At 37.3% G+C, this 22,740-nt stretch overlaps 1 protein-coding gene across 1 annotated transcript in view; it reads left to right on the top strand.

Moving 5' to 3' along the window:
• Positions 1-21,949, top strand: part of STRN (striatin) — a 70,872-nt gene extending 48,923 nt beyond the window's left edge. Inside the window, 9 exon segments of the mRNA XM_065632990.1 lie at positions 24-160; positions 4,753-4,928; positions 5,961-6,008; positions 6,684-6,805; positions 7,647-7,814; positions 10,020-10,160; positions 12,490-12,597; positions 13,958-14,044; positions 14,131-21,949. Of these exon segments, the coding sequence (XP_065489062.1) occupies positions 24-160; positions 4,753-4,928; positions 5,961-6,008; positions 6,684-6,805; positions 7,647-7,814; positions 10,020-10,160; positions 12,490-12,597; positions 13,958-14,044; positions 14,131-14,300 (1,157 nt within the window). The 3' untranslated portion in view covers positions 14,301-21,949.
• Positions 21,950-22,740: the final 791 nt, after the last annotated feature.

Raw genomic sequence — 22,740 nt, 5'->3', positions numbered from 1 at the left:
TTCTTTGTTTTGTTTTCTTGCAGTGGAAGCTTTAACATTCCCTCCTTCTTCAGGGAAATCTTTCATTATGGGAACAGATGAAGCCCTTGAAAATGAACTGGGTCTTGGAGAACTGGCAGGCCTTACAGTAGCCAATGAGGCAGATTCACTGACTTACGATGTAAGTGGTTATTAGTGGTAACTCAAGATCCTGCTGTCTACTTGCTGAAGGCAGATGGAAGTTACATGTGTGTAGACTCAGCAGAAAACCTTTTCCTGTTAAAATTATGCTGCCAGAGGATGTCACAAATTTTTACTTGACATATCTGTTCTTCCCATCCACAGCAGCCTTCAAGCTTTCTGCAAGCCCCTCTCCTTCTCTCATTTGCCTGCTATGTCATTCAAATATTCGAAAGTTGAAAGTAAATGTAATTAGTGACAGTGATACAGCTGGGTACTTGTAACCCCAGTGGCACTGAGCAAAACTGGGAGTAGCATGGCCAGCAGGTTGAGGGAAGTTAATGGCCCCTCTGCATGGAGCTGGTGAGGACACACCTGTCTGCAGTTTTGGGCCCCTCCCCTTCAAGAGCATTGTAGAGAAACTGGAGGGAGTCCAGTAGCATGTGACTAAGGAGGAGATGTTAAAGGAACTAGTCTTTTTCAGTTGTTAGGAGGATAAGGGGAGCTTGAATAGCAGCCTAAAGGTATTGGAAAGGTGCTTACAAGGATGACATAGCCAAGCTTCTCCATAGTGGTACGTATTAAAACAGGAGGAAACAGTAGCAAATGATGGCTTGAGAGGTTCAGTTTGGTCTTTAGGGAAAAAAGTGTTACGCAGGAGGTGGTACTGAAGCAAGTCGCCCAGTGGAACTGTGGAATCCCTCTCCTGGGAGATGTTTAAGACTTTGCCAGGAGAGAGCTGTGGCTTACATCACCTGGCATGGGCAATAGTCTCATTTCAAATGGGAAGCTGGACCAGAGACTTTTTAGGAGACTCTTGTAGCCAACACTTCTGTGGCTATGTGTGTAGCCTACAGCTTCTTTTTCTTTCTCTTTTTTTGTGAAAAATCTTTCTTAAAATTGCCTCTTTGCAGTCATACACAATTTTTGTCTGTATTTCTGATTTCTTAAAATACTTCAGGTATTACTTTAATCATCTCCTCCTTTATGCTCTGTGAACTTCAGATTAATCTTGCTATTGCATTGCCTAGCTACGTCAAGGTTGAGGGGTTTCAGAGATGGTTTTTTAGTGTTCCATATTGGGGATGAATCCTACCCTTCAGTAAATCTGACTCTTAAGTAATCACTATCTGGGATTTTATTATCACAAATAAAATCTGAGACTTCAGAAATAACCTGCAGGTCCTTACTTGGAAGTTCTACACTTGTATATACTTGTAAAGCAATAAATTAAAATGTGTGTAACCTTTTATTAACTGTATGAGAGTGACACTGCAGAGATGTGCTCTACTACTACAGCAAGTTTCTGAGCATACGATATGTTGTTAAGCATCAGGATTGCAGTGATATACAGCATCTCTACTAAAATTCAGTATTTTAGCATTATCTCCTAATTTGGGCTCAGCTCTTAATTTTTTTGCCTGTTTTCCCTAATTTTGTCTCCAAAGATGGGTAAGATGGTGTACAAATTTCATTTATTTTACAGTTACACATAAAACGTAGATGCTGAATTTTTAAGTTCAGAGGACATAACAAACCTAAACCATCTGTACAAGTTCTTAATGGTTTCAGTACTTGACTTCATTGTTCAAGTGTCCATAACAGCTATTGTGTTTGTCCATGTGTCTATATCTTGAACTAACAGCTTTCATTTATGCAATGTTATTTTCTTTATCCACCCTTATCCTATTCTGCGTAGTTGAGAATATTAACATCTGTTTGTTTATTTGTTAAATGGCTTTATGGAATCCTTTTATCAGGAATTTGTAGTCTTGTTCACCTCAACTCCTACCTTTTCCTAGTGCTGACAATTAAAAAAAGGAAAGAATTTTACAAAGCTCCTCTCTCTTGTCACTGTACTCTTTATTGAAGCAAAATGAAGGGATAGTTTTTCTATTTCAAATTTCACTGGAAGTTTAGCTTGCAAATAATATAATCTGCTTTTATGTTGGACTGCTTCATACATTCTTCCAGCAGCCAAATGTGAATCAGGTAGGATTGATGGAGATTTCATTTTTAGGTTGTGGGTTGTTTTTTTTTTAAGTATCAATTTTGAATCAGGGAAAATGAAGTTGAAAGATTCATGCGAATTGGTCGTTAAATGTTTTTGCTTTCAAGAATTGCAGACACTTTCCTGGTTTAAATCCCTTTCTTCCCACTGACATTTTTACCGTATTCTTCTACAACATGGCAGCATTAGCCCACCTCATTTTGTGATTTAAGCTTTTTACATATTGCTTTCACTGTCTGTAAATTAAGTAATGGTTTTGACTTGATAATGGCGATTAGGAATTTATTACCTAAACAGAAAACTTTCCCTTTTGGGTAAGTTTTAAAAATATTTGATGAGATGAAATTTCCCAGATTGCTAGCCAAAACTCTCTTAAGTTTATCTTTTTTGTTGTTGTTCTTGGTTTTTTCCCTTCCTTTACATATTATTTTTCTAACAGTTGTTCACTTTGGTTGGTTCTGTTTTTTTCCCTAGTCTCCTGGGTAGATTAAGAAGCTTCATAAAATTAGAATACCCTGATTACTGTACATAAGAGTATCTGAACTACAAAATCATTACATTTAATATTGTGTACTGATCTGCAGGTTTTGGACTTTGCAGTTGGCTCTTGCTTGATTTCCTGCAACTTTGAACAAGAGAAGTGTCCATAATCCTACTTGCATATCATTGCTGGTTCTGGAGTTTTCAAGTTGTCTGTGTAGACACAAATATTACTATTAGTGGCAAATCTAGATCAGGTACTAATTCGGAGGCTGAACATCATCTTCCCCTTCCCCCCCACCCCACCAACTGCTTTTCAAGACTCAGATTACCTCAGTGTTTTATCTTGGTAGAGAGAGAGAAGAGGGGGCTGGCAGTGACCCTGGCAGTGACCCTGGCAGGCTGGGAGAGGCAGGTGGGTGCAGAGGGGTGACAGTGCAGCCAGGCAGGTGGTGGCATCTGTTCCCACCTCTGCTGCTGGTCTGCTGGCTGGCACTGCCCTCCATCTGCTTCCCAATTTATAAGCTGATCATCTCGGGCTCCTTTGGAAGAATATCTTTGAATGAATGAGAAGCAAGTGGCGAACTTTTTCCTGCCAGAACTGGCACGCACTGTTCGGCTCTCTGAGATGTCTTTGTGGCTTTCGCAGATGTGACACGGGACCTGTGCTGCTGGTCTGGCAGGTGTGGTTCCCTCCATCACCTGGTCAGCATTTGCTGCCTGCATTGAGGCAACCAAATACCTTTCTAGATATCTGTGAATGCTCTGTACGTCTTGTACCCTTTTTTCTGAAACTTTCTTGGCCATTCTCCAGCCAGTCTGCCAGAGCTGTTGACTTTGCAGTCCTGCCCCATCCTTGCACCAGCTCGAGCATTTGGCTCTTCCCTCCTTGAGCCAACGCAGCTCAGTAAACTGACAAAGAAACTGGCTTGTCTCCATGAGCAAGACAGTACATCATTATTAAGAAATATGATGAGACTAAACCTGCTGTTTGTTAGGGCTACTTTCTCATTGTTTAAAATCTATAGAAACTGTTAATCAAAGCATATTTTTGGTTTTAAATCCAGAAGCAACGAAACTTTAAAAAGCCCCCACTTCTGTTCTTAAACCTCCCTCCCCGCACCAGGCCCCACATTCCAGAATAAAATGTAGATTCTTGAAATGGCCCAAAGCAGTTGTCTCTTTGCAGTTAATGATACTAAATTACTGGGGAATATCTGTAGCTTTCAACATATGAAATCATTAATATTTGAGTCGCAATTGTTTGTTTTCCTAGTTTTCCATAACCACCATTAGCAGTGGTTATGGGAGGGCAAGTTTAACTATGGCACTGTTGACTGACAGAGCAATAAGAGTCTGTTCAGCATTTTACGTCAACATTTGTTGAGAGGAGCAATGTTGAAGTAACTTGTTTTTAAGGGCTTTCTTTTTGGTTCTGCTAAAAATGCATTTATTGTGAAATAATTGCGTCTATTTATAAGATAGCTTATTGCTTGCCAGTTGTATTCTTAGTGTGCAGCCAAGTCCTTTTTGCCTTTTTTTCTTTCTCCTGGCAAGCTTTACTTGTCAGGCATTATTACAGGGCTTGCGTTGCCTTAGGTGAGTTAGGTTGTGTTCCTTTCTGTGCTGCTAGACTCCTCTCTGTTTCTCTTAGATCTTTACTTTTAGAGATGCCGTGTCAGTGGTACTTCGGATATTCAGGGACCACAGCTTGGTTGAATCAGGCCCAGTGTTCATGAATGAGCCAGTAGGTATAGATCAAATTTCAAATACCAAACTGAGTTCACAGCACTTAGAGTCAGAAAGATACTTTTCAGCTTTTAAAATGTGTAACTTAACAGACATGTGGAGTATTTAAGATCTGCACAGAATGTATGACTGTGGAGTTGACATTACTTGTTGCCTTTGTGGAATGCATCTACCTTTGTTCTCCTTTTGAATTGTCTGTTTAGTGTTAAATGGACTGTTGCTCAAGAGCAGGTTCTTGTGAAAAGTGGATGAGGTAACTTGACATCCTCTGAAAATGCCAAACTAAATTTCTGATTTCTTCCTTTCCTTGCGCCTTCCAGATTAATTACAAGTTTGGCATTTTTCTTTATTAGATAGCAAACAATAAGGATGCATTGAGAAAGACTTGGAACCCCAAATTCACATTAAGAAGTCACTTTGATGGAATAAGAGGTCTCGCTTTTCATCCGGTTGAACCAGTCTTAATAACAGCTTCAGAAGACCATACATTAAAAATGTGGAATTTACAAAAAACAGCCCCAGCAAAAAAGTAAGATTTTATTATTTTGCTTTGTATAAAAAAAAATTCATTTATGAAGAAAAAAATTGTAGATGTCCATTCACTGGATGGCCCTTTGAGTTAATGGAAATTGTTCCTTGAATTTAAGAGTAGGAAAACAAGCTCTTAGAGAAGGATGGAGACTTCTAAAGAGTGACAGAAGAAATCCATGCGTGTTTGTGAATGTGTTTTGTTTGTGGAAAGGAAAACCATTCACTTTTTAATATTCTCCTTGTCAATAACACGGCAAATTAATTTACTAGTGAAAATATTTGGATGTGGCCTGGTAGTGTGTTTGCACGTGTATGTAAATGTAAAAAAATGCATTTTTATATATATGTATACATATGTATGCATATACATGTGTACAGCTTTAAACTTTGACTGAGATGTTGCAAGGTTCCTTTGTTCACTGTCTCTTGCATGTTGCTGGGGATTTGCAGAAACGAGAGCAAATTCTGAGCAGGGCGAGTACAGTAAGGGAGTGCATCACACCTTTTAGGAGGACTGGCCAAAGCACGCGGGCTTCCCCACAGCCCATGACAAACACTAGGCTGGTGAAGTCCAGAGCAGCAGTTTTTGAAGTGGTTTGTAACTGTGCCATACCACTGCTGTAAAAACAAGGTGTTGTAAGCTCCTCTGCTCTGGCAGGAATTGGAAACACTTAATGACATATTCCATGTGATGGCCCTCTACTCCTTCCCTGCTATTGATGTACCTGCCTACGGGTTTGACTGGTGTGTGAGTTTGTTGACTCTCTACTTTGAAGGTCTTTAAACAAAAACAAAGAAATAAAACCAAACCAAAGCAAAAAACCGCCACCAAACAAGCAAATCCTATTGTATTTTGAAAGAATGCAAAGAATTTCTAGACATATGAAAAATCATATTGGGAGAGCAAGTTGTGGGAGAAACACTTCAAAAGAGGCAGCAGTGATTTTAAGAATTTAGCAATTCTGGCACATTTTTCTAAAGCATTGTGTAAGATCATATGCACGTTAACATTTTCTTGTACTTCATTTAGGAGTGCTTCTCTTGACGTAGAGCCAATATATACCTTCAGAGCACATAAGTGAGTATTTCCTGAGAAACATTGTCATATTTTGAGAAATATGTGTCTGTTTAACAGACACAGAACTTTTAAAAAAAGTAATTTCCATCTTGTCAACTGGTGATTTCATGTGATGCTTTCATTTCCCATGTTATTTAAAATATCTGCATATGTTCATCTCCTTTCTGCTTAATTATTTGTCTGGAGCTAGGTATGTCACAGTTTTGAAAAGAAAAACCTACAAATTTTACAGTTTAAATTTGATTAGGTGTTCTGGTCATCACGGTAGCTCTTGTCTTTTTGTCAGATATGTGCATCTGTAGAATGAAGCTGTTTGCAGTTAATTTAAATGTACTGAATTGATTTCACAGAAGAGCCTTAGATCTTTAAAAAAGGAAAAAAAGCTGTTTATGCAAAATAACAAAGCCTATAGTTTAAAAGTGTAACACTTTTCTTATTTCATGTGCATAATGATTACATTTTCCTGATTTTAGTTATGTTACCAAATATTGTGGAGGCTTTTTTGTGGGAAGTGTTGTATGATATGATCTGACTATGCAAAATTTTTGTTGCAGTCTGAGAAGCAAGTGACTTGTATCTAACAGGGAAATTTGAAGATTCTGTTGACGTTGTTTTTCACATAATGAGAATGTTAATAATAGTCAACATTTCTTTGTGGGGGGGTGGTTCTTCCAGCGGCCCGGTGCTTTGTGTGGTGATGAGCAGCAACGGTGAACAGTGTTACAGTGGGGGAACGGATGGCCTCATCCATGGCTGGAATATAACCAACCCCAACATCGACCCCTATGACTCTTATGGTATGTTGCTCTCACACGCCACTGAAATTATATGTTGAGTGACATTAATGTTATGTGGCTAAAATAGTATAATTTGTAGATGCTTCCCTAAAATTTAAAAGAGAAAATGGAATGTTGGCTTCAATTACTTTTATTAATTTTTTGTTTTAATACTGATGCTAGTTGACAAGAAGAAAAAAATATGTCATTTTCTTAAAAAAAGGCCTTGATCTCATCACAATTTTGAGAAACAGCTAGGCTGAGAAAGTTCAGGACTACACCTGATATTTGGCAAGTACAGCAAATGTATTTAATGTTCTTTTCTTTGACAAATCTCTGTGCAGTTGAAATAAGAAGAGGTTGTGTAGTTTGAGACCAAAGCTGTTAGTGTCTGCAAACAGCTGAAAATGCCCAGTTTGGTAAGATTTACCAGACCTGACTGGATGTCAGCCTTGTGTCTGTGTTTTAAAACATTTTTCACTTCTCACAGATTCAGATGTGGTTGGCGTCAAAGCTGGCTTTCGGAAAAAAGGAGACCGAGGTGCCATTAATGGTTGTTTGAGAGTGAATTTTAAAATCAAACTGTGTTTCACCAATTTTGATACTGTCCCTTCTGCTGAAACATTGCTTTGTTCTTTTAGTTGTAAAGTGCAGAACTGAATGCCACGTATGCTGATGAATTTAAGCATCTTCATACAAGAATAATTCAGACTTCTATATTGATATGACGTGATTGGTCTTGGTGTTTGTTTCTTTTATGGATTAGCTTCTTAACGTTGGTCCATAAACACAGACCAAGATACAACTATTGACTTAATTCAAATTTTGTTTTATAATATGGTTTGTTGTGTTTTGTTCACAGATCCTTCTGTTCTAAGAGGTGCTTTTGTAGGCCATACAGATGCAGTGTGGGATCTGGTTTACAGTGGAGTGCATCAGCGTTTGCTGTCCTGTTCAGCAGACGGCACTATACGTCTATGGAAAGCTACAGAAATTGCGCCAGCTCTCAGTATATTTAATGATAATCAAGGTACAGAAAATTGCCCTACCTTAAAGTTCATCAGCATCGCTGTTCAGGCTGCCATCCTTTTGGCTACTGAATAGAAATCCTTCTTGTTTGTTTTGCTGAATTTTCTCTGTTAATGAATGTTTTTGGCAAGAATGAATTTTGAGTCTTTTCTTCTTTGACACCAGCTGAATAGATACCCACATGCTGGGGGGACAGTCACATACATCTAAAAGCCAACTGCTGCGGATGATCTGCTGATGTTACTAGAACCATGGAGTGTAATATATCAACTCCATAGTTCAGATTCAAACAGAGTTTCTGTTAGGCTGTTGCTTTTGGTTTGTCCAGAATAAAAAGCCCTTTTTTTTTTTTTTGCTCAACAGAGTTCTGAAGTAACCAGTACTTTGTCTCAGGCCGGTGTCATTGTACTTTCCAGATTACGTTCCTTGTGCCTCTAATACAGAGATTCCAGTTGAATTCCTGAGTTTGTATTAACTAAATAGCAATAACCTAGTCATCCTAAACACTGCTAGTTGAAAAAATTCTCATTTGGATTTAGTTACTAAAATGTCACGCATGGATCAAAATCCTACTGTTTAGAGCCTAATTTTTTGAAGGTGCTCTTTGAGTAAGTGCTCTAGAATAAGCCCATTAACACTGCCTAACTCTCTTAGAGCTGATGGTCCTAAAGGCAACCCACAAAATGAGACAGTTCCTTGGCTCTTCAGAGCAACTTTGAGGCAAAATAAACTTCAATGTAACTGAGCAAACTTATGGATGTATGGTATAAAGCTGGTTATATCTGCCATTACTCATTAGTTAAAATAGACTGAGCGAAACGGAAATGTTTCATGTATTTTAGTTCTTGCAGAACTGTGTTTCCAAAGCTCTGCAGGGTTCTGTGGAAAACATAGCTGGTTTGCTGCCAGCCTGCCTACCTGGCTACTTTGAAAACTTCCTGGTACTGTGCGGCAGCGTTTTTGTTTGTTGGCTTTGGCTTTTTTGTTTGTTTTGGTTTTAATTATTAAATTAAGGGGGAGAGGTGAGTAGTCTTGCCTCACAGAGACAATCTTTGGATTTTTAATATTCCAAACTGGATTGAAACCCAGTTGTGAAATTCAAGGAGTTTTCCTATGGCTATTAAGAACTTTGAACAAACTCTCTACAATATCTAGCAGTCATCATTTTAAGTCCGTTAGATGAACCATTGTAGGCTTATCTGGAAGCTGCAGATAGGCAGGCATGGCAGTGGTAGAAAAGGTCACTTCAAAAATAATTCAGGTTGTCTACTCACACCAATCCTTTTTGGCTTTTTTGGAGTACCAGTAGATAAGTACCACCCTTCCTGAGCAACATTCCTGAGGTTGTGTGTCCAAGAAAGATGCTTCTCCAATGAATCTTGGGTTTAGAGAGAGGTGATGATACTACTGTGTTGGTTGGATCCATGGACATTCAGTGTCTCGCTCTCTACCTCTTCATCCTCCTCCTGGTTCTGTTGCAACCAGTGGTGTTCTTTTGCATAGCGAGTGGTGAAAGGACATTTGAGGACAAAAATTTGAAGGGATATTTCTTGTACCCAAGCTCTGCTGATGTGGCCTTCTGTCCTGTAGTGTTCAGATAGCTACTGTGTAAAGATATCAGGTATATACCATAATAGGCAGGAGGGATGAAGCTTTGTAATATGAGTATGTATTGATTTAACTTCCCATGCTGACAGTGCCAGCATATAAAATTTGCACCTAGAAGGCTTTGGGGTTTTTTTAAGCTCTGAATTTGCCCAGATTAATAACAACATGAATCATCTCTTGTATAAATTATTTTACCACTTCAATTTCATGTCCTTTTACTTGAGGCAATGGAGGTTTGTTTAAGAATTGCTTACAGTTAAAGGAAGGAAAACTGGGCAGGGAGTTCTTACTTTCTTGCATTTAAAGCAGATTTCTGTCCAGACACAGTTCCAGATACAGCATCTTGGTAAAGAATCTTGTTAATACACATATCAGAAAAATAGGATTAAAATAACGATCATACAGGGAAATCTATTTAGATTGGCATAATGTAGATTTTAAAATGTAACATTTCATAATCATGGCCCTTTTGATATTGAAGTGCTTACTGGTTGGAATTTTTTAAAAATTTTGTTGTTGTTTGGTTGGTTTGTTTGTTTGTTTTGTTTTCTTTACACCAACTAAATCTTACACAAATTATCTCTACATTGCTTTCTAGAAATGGGAATCCCTTCATCAGTAGATCTTGTGAGCAGTGACCCAAGCCTCATGGTAGCATCATTTAACAGTGGACACACTAGCATTTTTAACATGGAGACACGACAACGAGTTCTTATCCTGGAGTCCAGTGCAGACACTAGTATGTATCAGAAAAACAAAAAACCCCCAAAAACCCAAACTTGTTTAAGATCACTACTGTTGATGGTCTTTTCAGTGTTTCCAAACAATTAGGCAGTGTCATGCTAAATTATAATATGAATTATGTTACAGCCTGTGTTTGAGATGTGACAGTAAGTTATTACTACTACAACAGACCTTGTGGGTATTTCAGTAGCAAAAGAGTGCATATGCTTTTGAAAGACAGTAGAAGAAACAAGCCCAGATTATATGGATTCCTTTTCAAGGAACAGCACAGGTTTCTTTAATAAAGCCCAGTGATCTTTGGATCTTCAAGATTTCCATTCTCTCACCAGTCCAAACTTGCAAGATAGAGGCAATATCAGGAAAATCTAAAGTTGAGTTTATGAAAAATTTTGGAGTGCATATGTGTGGATACTTTTTATTTTTCCTCAGAGGTATCCCTTTTCTAAGTTTTATATGCACTCTTGGCTCATTTGCGGTTGGGCTTTAGTTGAAATTTTCACTGTAGGAAAAAAACAAAGCTCCAGTGAAAGAGTATTCACAAGGTCCCATATAATGCTTTGGATTGTGGCAGCGGCCAATATCAGAAGTTTTAGAGGAAACTAAGGAGCTTGCTATCAGTAAATTATTTTGCCCTGGCATTGGGAAAGAGACCAGAATGAGCTGAAGCATGAGGTTTTGTATTCAGGCCAAAATCGTAACCTGATAACAATGTAAACATTCAGCCTTTGAAAGTTTTGATAATTTTTTCCCCTAGAAGTTTTATGTCGCTGAATTCTACCATTTAATTATATTTTTGAAAGGGGATAAGCCCTTCTTGTTGGCTTTGCTTTAAAACAGCTAAATGACTGTCATTTTATAAGAGGGAATGGGAAGTGCCATCTCCCTTCCTTATATTATTCCTTACAGTGCAGGATTTATTTTTTTAACCCACATCTTTGTTCCTGTATGAGAAAGCACTGCTAAATCAGTTATGTCTATTCAGTAGAAGTTACCTTTCTTGTGGTTTTGGTTTTTATTTTGGTGGGGGATTTTTGTTTGTTTTTCCTTCTATTTTTTTCACCACCTCCTCCTTACTGTAATACAATAATATTCTTTTAAGGAAATGAGACCACGGTATAGGGAGCAGCCGTCCCTGTTTAGTATTTTTAGTTATGTAATAGTTCTATAAAGCTTGTATATATATATAAAATTATCTCTACAAGAACTAGGCAAGAGAAAAATGAGTCACCTGAAATGCCCTACCACCACCATTTAGGGACACTGCTGTTTGCTATAAGCCTCACTCTGCTTGGCATTTTAAAACGAAGAATAGCTGACTTAGGTACAGTCTCACATACTTTTAGGAATTTTAGGGGGCGGTTATTAATATGAATGTGCTTTTTCCTTAATTTATAGTTCTACAATTTTTAAGTGTCCCATGGATGCTGATACTACTCGACAGTTCAAATTTTTATAGAAAGATGTAAAGTGAAGTCTTTACCACCTTAGTTGCAGGTGATCCTATAGTAGTGTATTTTGCTTATTTTAGTAAGGATTTTGATTAGATGATGTGAGTGTTCTTTGGCAGCAGCTTAACAAAACCAGTCAGCTCCCACATGAAACAAGATAACTGTATTTTGATGCTCTGTGACATTGCTATTTGTGTTTTTGTGTTAGTCTATGCCTTTTAAGACCAAGCATGCACCAGTCTGTGCATCACAGCAATGCCTAGATTTCTAATAAAAAAACTCCTATTCTTCTTTTGTGTGTGTGTGTGTGTATATATATATATATGATATTTCAAGATCGTTGAAGGCTAGGAAAATGACTGTCCTATGAATAGTCTAGCATCCTTTTCTTCAATAAGAATTTTAATCCATCAAATAATAGTAGGTGGGTTTTGCTCTTTGAGGGCATGGGATCTTGTTTGCTTGGAAACATACTGCCTGCAGTACTAATTTTCCTGTACTGTCTATATGTTATGAAGAAAGTTTGACTTGACAAGAGAAGTAATGTGGAGGTAGGGAAGTGGAAAAAAAGGTATTTTCCCTCAGTTTTTGGCTTCACATTCTTGCCTGATGCAGCCATCTAAAACCATGGCCACAAGTTGGACCTTATATGTTTGTATTTACACTCGTACATATAGTTTACATATGCTTCTGTGTGCGTGCAATTTGGAAAGTATTTTAGAGTAAACCACATTACATAAGCTGCTAGCTGAGAGTTTCCATTAATAAAGGTAAGAATTATTTTGCAAACAAGATTGAATACATATTTATTTCTTAGTAGCAATCTTTCAAAGAACTTAGCAATTTCCATGTATTGACGTGTGGGTTTTTTCTTAGCAGTCAGCTCCTCCTGTCAGATAAACAGAGTCATCAGCCATCCAACTCTTCCAATTAGTATCACGGCTCATGAAGACAGACACATCAAATTCTACGACAACAATACAGGTATGTATCTTTTCAGCAAGTCCTAGTCACAGCAGTTGTATAACATAAAACGCAAGCAGAATTTCATTATGATTAATATTATTCACATTGATGATGAGTGTTGTCAAGAACTGGATATTCTCTGACACAGAAATCTCTCATCATCAAAGTTTGCCAGCCCACTTACAACTTTATTGGCAAAGTGATAAAGAACCTGCATCATTCTCTGTCCATTGTTTTAAAAAGCCTTATGCATGGGGGTTGTAAATATTTAACATAAAAGGAAGCTTTTTCAAAATCTTTATATGCTTACTTTCATGCTGCTTCTGTTGGTGTTGTCTATGTTATTTTGATCTGAGGGCAGGAAGCTCCGTTAGTGCTTGTAAGACATCTGCCTGACGGCTTGGAGGTAGAAGTCCCCTTGTGGGCATCATTCTCAATTTGAGCCACTGTGTTTCTCCAATTCTCTCCCTTCTGCAGAAACATCTAGAGAGCTTATAATACTTTTTTTCTGGTTGGTATTGAGAGTCTCACTAAGAAGTGTTGTTATAAATCTCTTGGGTTTTAAAGGACTTTTTGATAGGAATGGTAGTATATATTAATTGGTATTCTGACTGTGAGTCTTGATAATCTTCAGTTTGTGACTGCTTCCAGGTCACACTGTTTTAAAAGTTAAATTGAGATCTGTCAATATTATTCTTGATTTTAAGTTTACTACTCCCAGATGTATGTTAAATAAGAAGAGGTGAAAGGACCCAAGGGAAGCTGAGGAAAAAGCTGAAAAGAGCCGATTTGTTTGATGATATAGTTCTGTAATGAACAGTAGAGGAAACAGAAGCTCATTTTTTTTTCCGTTTTATTATCTTCTACAACCAAAAAAAAAGCACATTTGACCCATGTTTTTGTATTTTTAACATGAAATCATTCGTGTAATTATAAGCTGTAATAGAACACATTCTCTCTGAGTTAGCTAAATTATCCCATATTCTTATGTAGGTTATATTCATTCCTTATTAGTATACTCAGCCCCTGTCGTCCTTCCCGGTCAAGATCTTACTCCTGAACTTGCTTAATTCACTTAGGGAGCAGATATTTAACATACACAGTGATTGCAGCTTTGCGGTGGTTTTGCAGATATATCTTTGTTTTATAAAACAAAGGTCTAGCCAAGTTGGTGATATTGGTACTGTGGCTCTTCTGAAACTGTAAATATTAAAAGAATGAATTCTTGCATATTTTCATAATTCATTTGCATAATTCAGTCACAGGACAAGATATTGTATTTATAATGTGCGCTGTGGTAGGGCTTAAGCAGTGAACACAGATGATAAACTAAATTGCAGAAAATAACCTAAATATATCTTTTTTTTTTTTTCCAAAGGAAAACTGATCCACTCCATGGTAGCTCACTTAGATGCAGTTACAAGTTTAGCTGTTGATCCTAATGGCTTATATTTGATGTCTGGCAGTAAGTACATTCAGATTTCATTTTCTTTTTCTCATAATGGTGGCAGACAGGAGAATTATAAAGAAGACTGTTTCCCCTTTCTTTAGGTCATGACTGTTCGATTCGCTTGTGGAATCTTGAAAGCAAGACCTGCATCCAAGAATTTACTGCTCATCGCAAAAAATTTGATGAGTCCATTCATGATGTGGCATTCCACCCCTCCAAATGTTATATTGCCAGTGCAGGAGCAGATGCCCTGGCTAAAGTGTTTGTATGACAGAGTGCTTCCCTTTCAACTCTAGCTTTGTATATATTTAACCAGCTGCACAAAAGAGAAGAGGAAGGCATGTGTCTTCTTATCCTGCCGTGTAATTCAGAGAATGTTTGTAAGTGTTTGGTTTTGCAGGGTGCTGTTTTCTAAATTGACATTTGTTCTGGTTTCTGTGAGCTCAGCTGGTGCTGAGAGCTTGGAAACTCTCAGTTTCAAGTAGTTAAAAAAAAAAAACCAAAAACAAAAAACAAAAAACAAAAGAAATGCTTTTATTTCAGAGGGTGTGAATTTTCGTCCAGGCAGGCCTTGGGTGAAACTAGGTCTATGTATTCTCTGTTAATAAAATGGAGGACTGGAAAGAAAGGGTCTAATTGCATCAGGGAGTAGGACAAGAGGGAAACTTCTAGGATGCTTCTCGTTGAAGAATCTTAATGTACTTAAATCACCTGGAAAAAGTGACAGTTCACATGCTCATTACTGTGTCATGTGGGAGGCACTTTGTCATCCCTTTGGTATTAATAATGTAGATCTTGTTCAGAGCAGTAGCGGATAGTTAATCTCAGCCACCTGGCTGCTAGCCTAAGATAAATGCAATTAAAGGAAAGCAAATTACTAACATAAATTAAAATGCAGTAAAGTTTTTTTGTTACATCTTCTGTGTTATACAGCAAATATTTAGTTTGCAAAAAAAAATTATATAATTTTTTTAAAAACTGTATTAGCGTGTGGCTAGAAGCTGAGCCTTTAGTCTAGTCCCAATTAACGACAGGCTGAAGCAGTCTCTATGTACTGTAGTAGCAGATTTAACTTATTCAAGTCTATAATGCTGTTTATTCTTGGAGATCTGGCACCAGAAAATATCAGAAAGACTTCCAAATAAGCTGTCCTACAATTTAACTATCAAACATTCACCTCCTTTTTCTATTCCTGCTAAAAAGGGTATCATTCTGGGCATTAAAGATAACAGTGACATACTTGTTTTGAAGATTAAGCCTATACCTGATGCTTTGTATGAGTCCTTCTAGTGCAATATGTGGAGACTATACGAAGTTCCATCAGTTTGAGACATTCTGCTACTTCTAGAGGTATTTCCCAGCGTCACCATTTGTGGAACTTCTAAACTTGTCCACTTTGCTGGGTGTATCGTGCCATTGATTAGGTTACCTGAAGAATGAGTGCGTTTCGTAATTACATGGCAGATGTGCTTTGTTTATCTATTCAGGGCTTCTCTGTTGATCTGAATGACAAATAACTGTTAATCTGATCTTTTAGTGTTTTTATCCCTTCTCAAAGAAGGGGGAGTGGATTCTTTTCTATTATGTGTCATCATCAGTTATTACTGCTCCTAAGCGTGAAGCTGGTGTTTTCCTCTAAGGGGAATCGAAGGCAGAATTTCTGCAGGAGGTGATTTCTGGTGCTGACGTGAGTAGTAAAGAACCCAATGCAGCTCTTCCACATACCAGGCTGAGGTTAAGACTGGAAAACGATAAATAAATCTTTACCTTTAAACTGACACTTTTTAAAAAGGAATCATTGAAAGATATCAGGATAGGGTTTGACTGTGTTGTTTTTAGAGTGGTGTTTAGGGATGGGACCACATTTGAAGCTGATCTCAGAGTTTAAATCAACTATATTATTTAGAATAAAAGGTTGATCTGTGCTGTTTGAGCCTGAAACACATTATATTTACTGCTAAAATATCCTGGAATACTTTAATTGCTCAGAATATTCAGATATGTCACTTCATGATATTGATATGCAATATATTTCCATAGATAAGATTAGAACTTTTACCGTGAAACAGATGACTACCATAGTAACTCAGATTATTTAGTTTTTATAACGTGTTTTGTTTATGATGTAAAGGGGGAAACTTGGCTGCAAAACTGAGCATTCAACTTTGTGAGAGTTCTGTGTACTTGACTCATTCTTTCAGTGTCATTTTATTGCTTTTTGAAGAGGAAATTACAAAGATTTATTTGAAAAATTCTAAAAGTTATGTATATTATATATGTGTATATATATTGTAAACATGTATTAAATGTGTCTAGTAAGGGAAGACTCCATGGGTGCATTTTAATGTTTTAGTATTAAGAGTTCTCTTGAGTTTGTGTATACAAAGGATAACGGTGTGAGTATGAAATGAATGTTGTGCTTTTGCTTACACAATACAATATGTAGTTACAGTTGTTTAAATTGCTGTACATAAAGCTAATAGGCCAGCATGCTTGTTTTTAAAGACTGTCATTCTGATTACAATTGGAATGTAAGAAGTGGCTGTTCAAATGTGAATTGAAAGATGTTTCCTTCTCACTAGTGAGCTCTTGCTCAAACTGAAAAGTGATTTTTTAAAAAAAGCTGGCAATAGCTAGAGGATGAGGTGCCTTTAAAAAAAAACACAAAACAAAACAAATGTAGCCTTACAAAGAGGTTGTGGAGTATATATATTTTTGTGCTGGTCTTCATAATTGATGTCAATGTCTTTTTACTGTACTTGCTTACATATTTGTAGGACTGCAGGGTATTGTGCATGAGCCTGTCAGATCTTCTGAACATCATCATAGGAGTTAGGGATGAAAAAAATATTTAGGTTATCTAGTCCATCTGCTTGCTAAAGCAAGGTTGTAGACTTGTACATTTTAATATTGTCTTGGCCAGTGAGGTTTTATATATGTTCTAAACAATTAGGCTTCCTTTTGAAGATTATTTTAATGATTATGTCTCACTGACAGGAGGATTTGGCATGATATTTAGTAGTTCTTTTTTATAACTTCATGCCAGTATCCCAAGCCATGTTTTGTGCCATTTTGCATATTCCTCATCATCTTTGTAATTTGGAAGCTGCATGCATGCACTGGTTCTAGCTCTGTATTTCCATTCATTTCCACTTTCTTCAAGGTGATTTTTAGTCTGCTTTTTTTACACGACTTTGTTTTCAGGTTTTTAGCTCAGTTCTTCACCATTCCATGTCCATGATTTGTTTGACCTAGTCCGAAGGTCATCTGTTAAGTGTAGTTTTTGTTTGGTTAGTTTATTCCTCTCTAATGTGATGCTTTTGTATGGGAAAACCAAACGTTTGGTCTTCTGGCTAGTGTCTCACAAACCCAAGTAATATTTCTTTATTTCTGACAACTGTTTTAAATAACTTTGAGCATTGTTGCTTCTGAAGTTTCTTCTTTCAGTATGTTGTTATGATTCTTTTGCAGCTAGATACTTAATTCCTGTTTCATGATTATCCTTGGTTTTATAAGCTTTGAACTTCGGATCTCTGAGGGCAGTAAATTATTTTTTCCCTTTTATGTGCAGTTCTTCTGGGTTCAATGTAATTGGTAGCTTTCACGAATGTGATGCATACATCTATTGAAGATGTAAACAAAACTGGACCTAAGGCTTGTTCTTGCAAAAAAGCGTTTTTGTGCAACATCGCTATATGACATGTTACCATTACTATTTTTCCCATATATAATTTACATGGTACATTTTTTTAATGGTTAACTCATTTAATTTTGTGTGCATGTTAGCCTGTGCTGCTGACTTTGGTTTTACTAACTAATTGAATGGAAGAATTTTCAGTCTTTCCGTATGTTGAAAATTGGTCTGCTAAGTTTAAGTACTCTCATTTTTATTTCTAATTCACTTCACTGTGCTGTTTGCTTTCACGTGTTTGATTCAGTTAACAAAATGCTTGCACAGAATGATTTGGAGTAGCCTGGAAGAAGCTCTAGATAGAATTCTATTGTGGAAAACATTTTCTTCACTCTTATAAAATCCTAGTGTCTGCATTTATTTTTATGCCTCAAAGGGAAAACTTTTGACATACCCCGTACAAGATTTTATTACCTGTAAGAAAGTCACTTGATGAATATTTTTGGGATCTCATTCATCTTTATTTTGATAAAATATGTTATTTAGCAAGAAGCCTGTAGAACTGTATGCCATGTACTGTAGGTTATTTTTTAGGCCATAGGTTTTCAAATAATGTTATGTTAAAGCAGTCCCATATGTAATGTATTTGATTAAGTGTGTGATGTTCACCACACAGCTTTGTGATTAGGTCATACGACACCATTTTGCAGTTGTGAACTTAAAGTAACCAGAAACTTGTCCTTTTGAATAAATGTGTAGGAGATAAAGGACGTAGTTACACCACCTTTTTCAGTACGCGTGTTTGATCACAGATGTGCCCCCTCTCCCCACCCCCTTCCTTGTGTTTCAACAATGTAATTTTGGGGAGCAGCAATTTCCATAAACTGATGTGTTGTTTGAGCAATGTTTGGTTGGCAGAAGTGTTATTCCATCCTAAAGGAAACACAAAATTAAAAAGCAGGCATAACTATCAGATAAGGAAGTTTGGGGTTTTTTTAATGCATTTCCAGATGTGTATGTGGAAGCATTTGCAGGGTGTGCTTTGGCAGTGTCTTTACAGACTGTCATAAGGAGCCTACTTGACACCTGTGTTGAAATACCTAGTACACCTAATAAAACCTAGTAACATAGGTTTAGTTAAGGCAGAAAATGCAGCCACTGTGGTTGTACCTGTGCAAGAGACTACAGCGGTCTTATCCTTGGAGTCATCTTTGCTGAAGCATCAGGTTTGCAGTCTAACATGAGTAATTTCTGCAGTGTGAGAGTATCTGCATATTAGATTATTTGTATTTTTACTTTGCAGAGCTGTAGACAGCAGTCATTTGCATTGTGTGCTGCACAGCAAGGGAAGCAGGGAGACCATGTGCTGAACTCTGTAGGGGATGGATGGAACTGATGTGTCCTCCATGTGACTGGTGTCATCTCTCGAGAGCTGGGCTGGAGAGCAGTGTGGAATTTAGCCCAATGGTATCACAGAGGAAGACATTAAAAGGTTAGAGTAGCAAGTTTAGGGAGGCTTTCCCATAGTGATTCCTTAGATTTATTAATTTGTCCGTTGGTTGCAGATGTATGAAGGATAAAATCTAGTATATATCTAGATTCCAAATTATGCACTTTTGTGTCAAAGTAAAAGGTGGAGATGGTTCAGATTTCAAAACTATGTCACTTTAGATGAGGACATGGCAAGAGATTTGTAATAGCTGATTACTTAAGTCTAAGACAGAGCCTACTCTTCTGCTGACATAGATAGTCTTCATATTGGGGACCCAGTTATGCGAAGCTAAGTTCCTCAGACACTGTAGTGGGACTACTCTTTTGCTTCCAGATAAACATTTCTTTAAAAAAAGAATTGCAGGACTAAGACTTTGTCTCATGACATCTGTTAGAATTGAACCAAAACCACAAAATTTGGGAAGCAGAGTAGAATTTTGGGCTTGTTTCTATTTCCTACTCTCCCCCCGCCGCCGCCCCGGTTCCAGGTAATTTGTGACTCACTTAGCATGTATGTCTTTCAGCTTGCCAATGGGTGAGCTGATAAGACTGATGGAAACAACTGAGAAAACATGATGCTGCTTATAATCTAGCATTTAAAAATATTCTGAAATTTGTGGCTGCTTAGTGGAAATTGTTTTGGATACACTGTTAAGAATTAAGAAATCAGAATATGATAGTAAACCACTTACATATGGTAAATTGGTTTGTATAAGATGTTGCAATCTTTGACATGGTAAATTGAGCTTTCTTGGGCATCTGCTGTTGGTGAGCATTGTAGGGTTGCGCATCATAGCTCTTAGTATTGAGTCACAGAGAGGAAGCAAAGTTTGCCCTGCAAAAAATACTCAGATGTTGCAGGAAGCTCCCTTTTTCCATAAGGACATGAAGGTGTTGAGAATATTTTGTCTAAATCTGATAATGTATTTGGTTGAAGAGGGTAACAATAGATGACTAGTCTTAAATCTTTCATCATTGGTGTCTTTAAGCTTAGAGACAAACACCGTGACTGAAATGCATAGCCTGTAACTGCTGTTCGAAACCTCTGCAATGTTTCTACTGAGCAGCAGAGAACCTGATGAAAACAACAGTCTTAATCCATCCAGTTATATAGGGAGTGTTTTACAAGAAATAACCCATATTGTAACAGGTCGTGTTACATACAACAGATCAAAGGGACAAACACCTGGGGAGTCGGTGGACAGGGGGGACGACGAGGGTGACCTGTCTGTAAATTGTCCTTGCCCGGCCAAGTGCTCTTGTTCAGCTGGTGGGACTCATCCCAGGAGGGAGGATGGTGGGAAGTAAGAGCTTTAAAATTATGTCTCTGCCTGTGCTAATGAGCGTACCTGTTGTGTAGGTGATCTGTCTTTTTGATATCTGATTTTTATCTTCCCACTTAAATCCTCTTTTAGGCTATATTTTATGAGGATTTAAAAACTGCATCTGCAGTGTACTGTCAGTGCAGGGTAAATTTCATAAAGGGCTATTGATTTTTCTCTTTGAGTGTTTTTTGAACAGTGGTGGGGTTTCTGCTTCAGCCCTCCGCCTCCCACCATCAAAAGGCTGATTTGTACCTCCTTATTTCCAGTTCATTTAACTCTACTGAGTTACCCTGCCTGCTGCCTTCATTTTGCTGCTTTGTTGTCTGTTGTGGAAACTTATGAAGTGCTGTATAATTTAAGATGTTTTTGAGAATCTGAATTCCACTACAGAAGGTGTAAATCCGGTTCAGTACTACAATTTGTGAATCTCAGCTGGTTCTTTGTCAGAAGAGATTTGTTGCTGGATGACAAAATCCAAACTATGGCTGAACTAGAAAGGCATTTAATAATAATAAGTGCTTTTTAGCCCATCTATCTTCCAGATTAGGTCTGGGTTTTGGTGTTGTGTGTTAAACTAGTTTTGCCCTGCTCATGTTGACAAGCCATGTTGTGATCCTGGAAGATCACACCCATGTGTAAACCATCCCCGCACATGTGGTTTTTAAGCTGCTCAGAGCTTTGTTTGGACACAGTCCTCAAGCCCAGTCTACTTGCCTTCCCTCAGTTTGAATTGCAGGCTCCCAAAATTACTTCCTTGCTATTCCAAGATGCCCTAGGTCCTCACACCAGTGTATTAGACTGGGATACTGAGAAAAGATTTATGCAGCTGGATTTGTACTATTCCAAAAGGGAAGGGATAACTTGTTGCCAAACCAAATATTTTCATTATTTTTGGAGTTCTTACTAAAAGCAGCCAAAAACATTGTATAAGGGATGAACAATGGACTTCAAGCTAATATTTTTCCATTAAGAATTTATTTTTTTATTCTTCCTGTCATCGAGGTAGTGCTTTTTGAATGTAGCTTGTTTTCAGATGTATGACTCCTAGAATTGTTTCCTTGCAGTCAGACATTTACAAACATACATAGCTTTTGAACACTGTGTCATATGAGTTAGCACTTTTTCCGGAAATGCGAACTGAGCATGTTAGATAAGAATTTTTTGTACCTGTATAGCCCAAGCAGACTGAAAAGCGGTTTTGTGCTATATTTTCCGTGAATCATGCGTCTGAAAAAACTTGTAGAAGAAGGTCTGTGATAAGAAGACTATTGTTGCTGTAAGATTTCTGTTGACATTCGTCAGCATATCAACTACCTGCATCGTATTTTGTGTAACTATCTTCAATCGATTTCTTTTAAAAGAAGCTGTCAGGTTAAAAAAAAAAATTCCAGACAAATTTGTTTGCTTTATGCAGCATAGTGTGATTTTATTTTTTTTTTTTTTTAACTGTTAATCTACTTTTTTTTTTCCTCTCTCTCTCTCTCTTCAGGAATAACTATTGAACTTAGACTTACCTGACAGTTCTCTTTTGGAGAAAATACCACAGGTGATAACCACTTAAATGTTAGTAATTACAGTCGCTCCTCTTCTGTTTTGGGTCACTTACATGACAGATAGTAGATACGAAAAGGCTACTGTGACTGATATGTAAACACCTAGAGGAAATTAAGATTCTCCTTCAGAATTATGCTGAAGTTATGATTTTTGCACGCCAGTTTTGAATGACTACTTTGAAACAATGTTGGGCTTCAAGTGTCTTGCAAAGTGGTAGACCCAAATGAGAAAGACCCACTAGTTGAGGAATAGTCTGCTTGTCGGTTTGTGTATGGCTCAGTACGAGGCTGTGTCAGAATTTCAGTACCACCAAATTACCTTGTTTAAGTGCTACTGTCGTACAAAAGTGAATGTCAATTTAAGTGAGAAAGTCTGTTTTCTAACTTGTGGAGGAAATTGTTTTCTTGGGAGTTAGGATCCATAAATGTCATGTATTTCACGATTTCAGAAAGGCTTCTTAATCATGTGACACAAGAAAAGTGAAAAAGTGATTAATTCTCCAAAGATTTGATAAACATTTATTATAAAAAGTATACATTTTTGCTTTAAATGAAAATGATTCTTCAAACAATATTAAACTTCTTACTAAAATTCAGTATTTTAAAATCCTGCATAAATATTTAAAATGGCAAATACAGAAGATTCAGAGGGAGACTATTTTGAAATATGCCAGTATATTTTTGAGCTTTTCAACTGCAGCCCTGAATTTT

Source organism: Caloenas nicobarica, chromosome 3, assembly GCF_036013445.1.
Source record: "Caloenas nicobarica isolate bCalNic1 chromosome 3, bCalNic1.hap1, whole genome shotgun sequence".
Classification (NCBI taxonomy): domain Eukaryota; kingdom Metazoa; phylum Chordata; class Aves; order Columbiformes; family Columbidae; genus Caloenas; species Caloenas nicobarica.
Note: the sequence above shows the minus strand (reverse complement) of the source record. Positions and strands in the feature narration are given on the sequence as shown.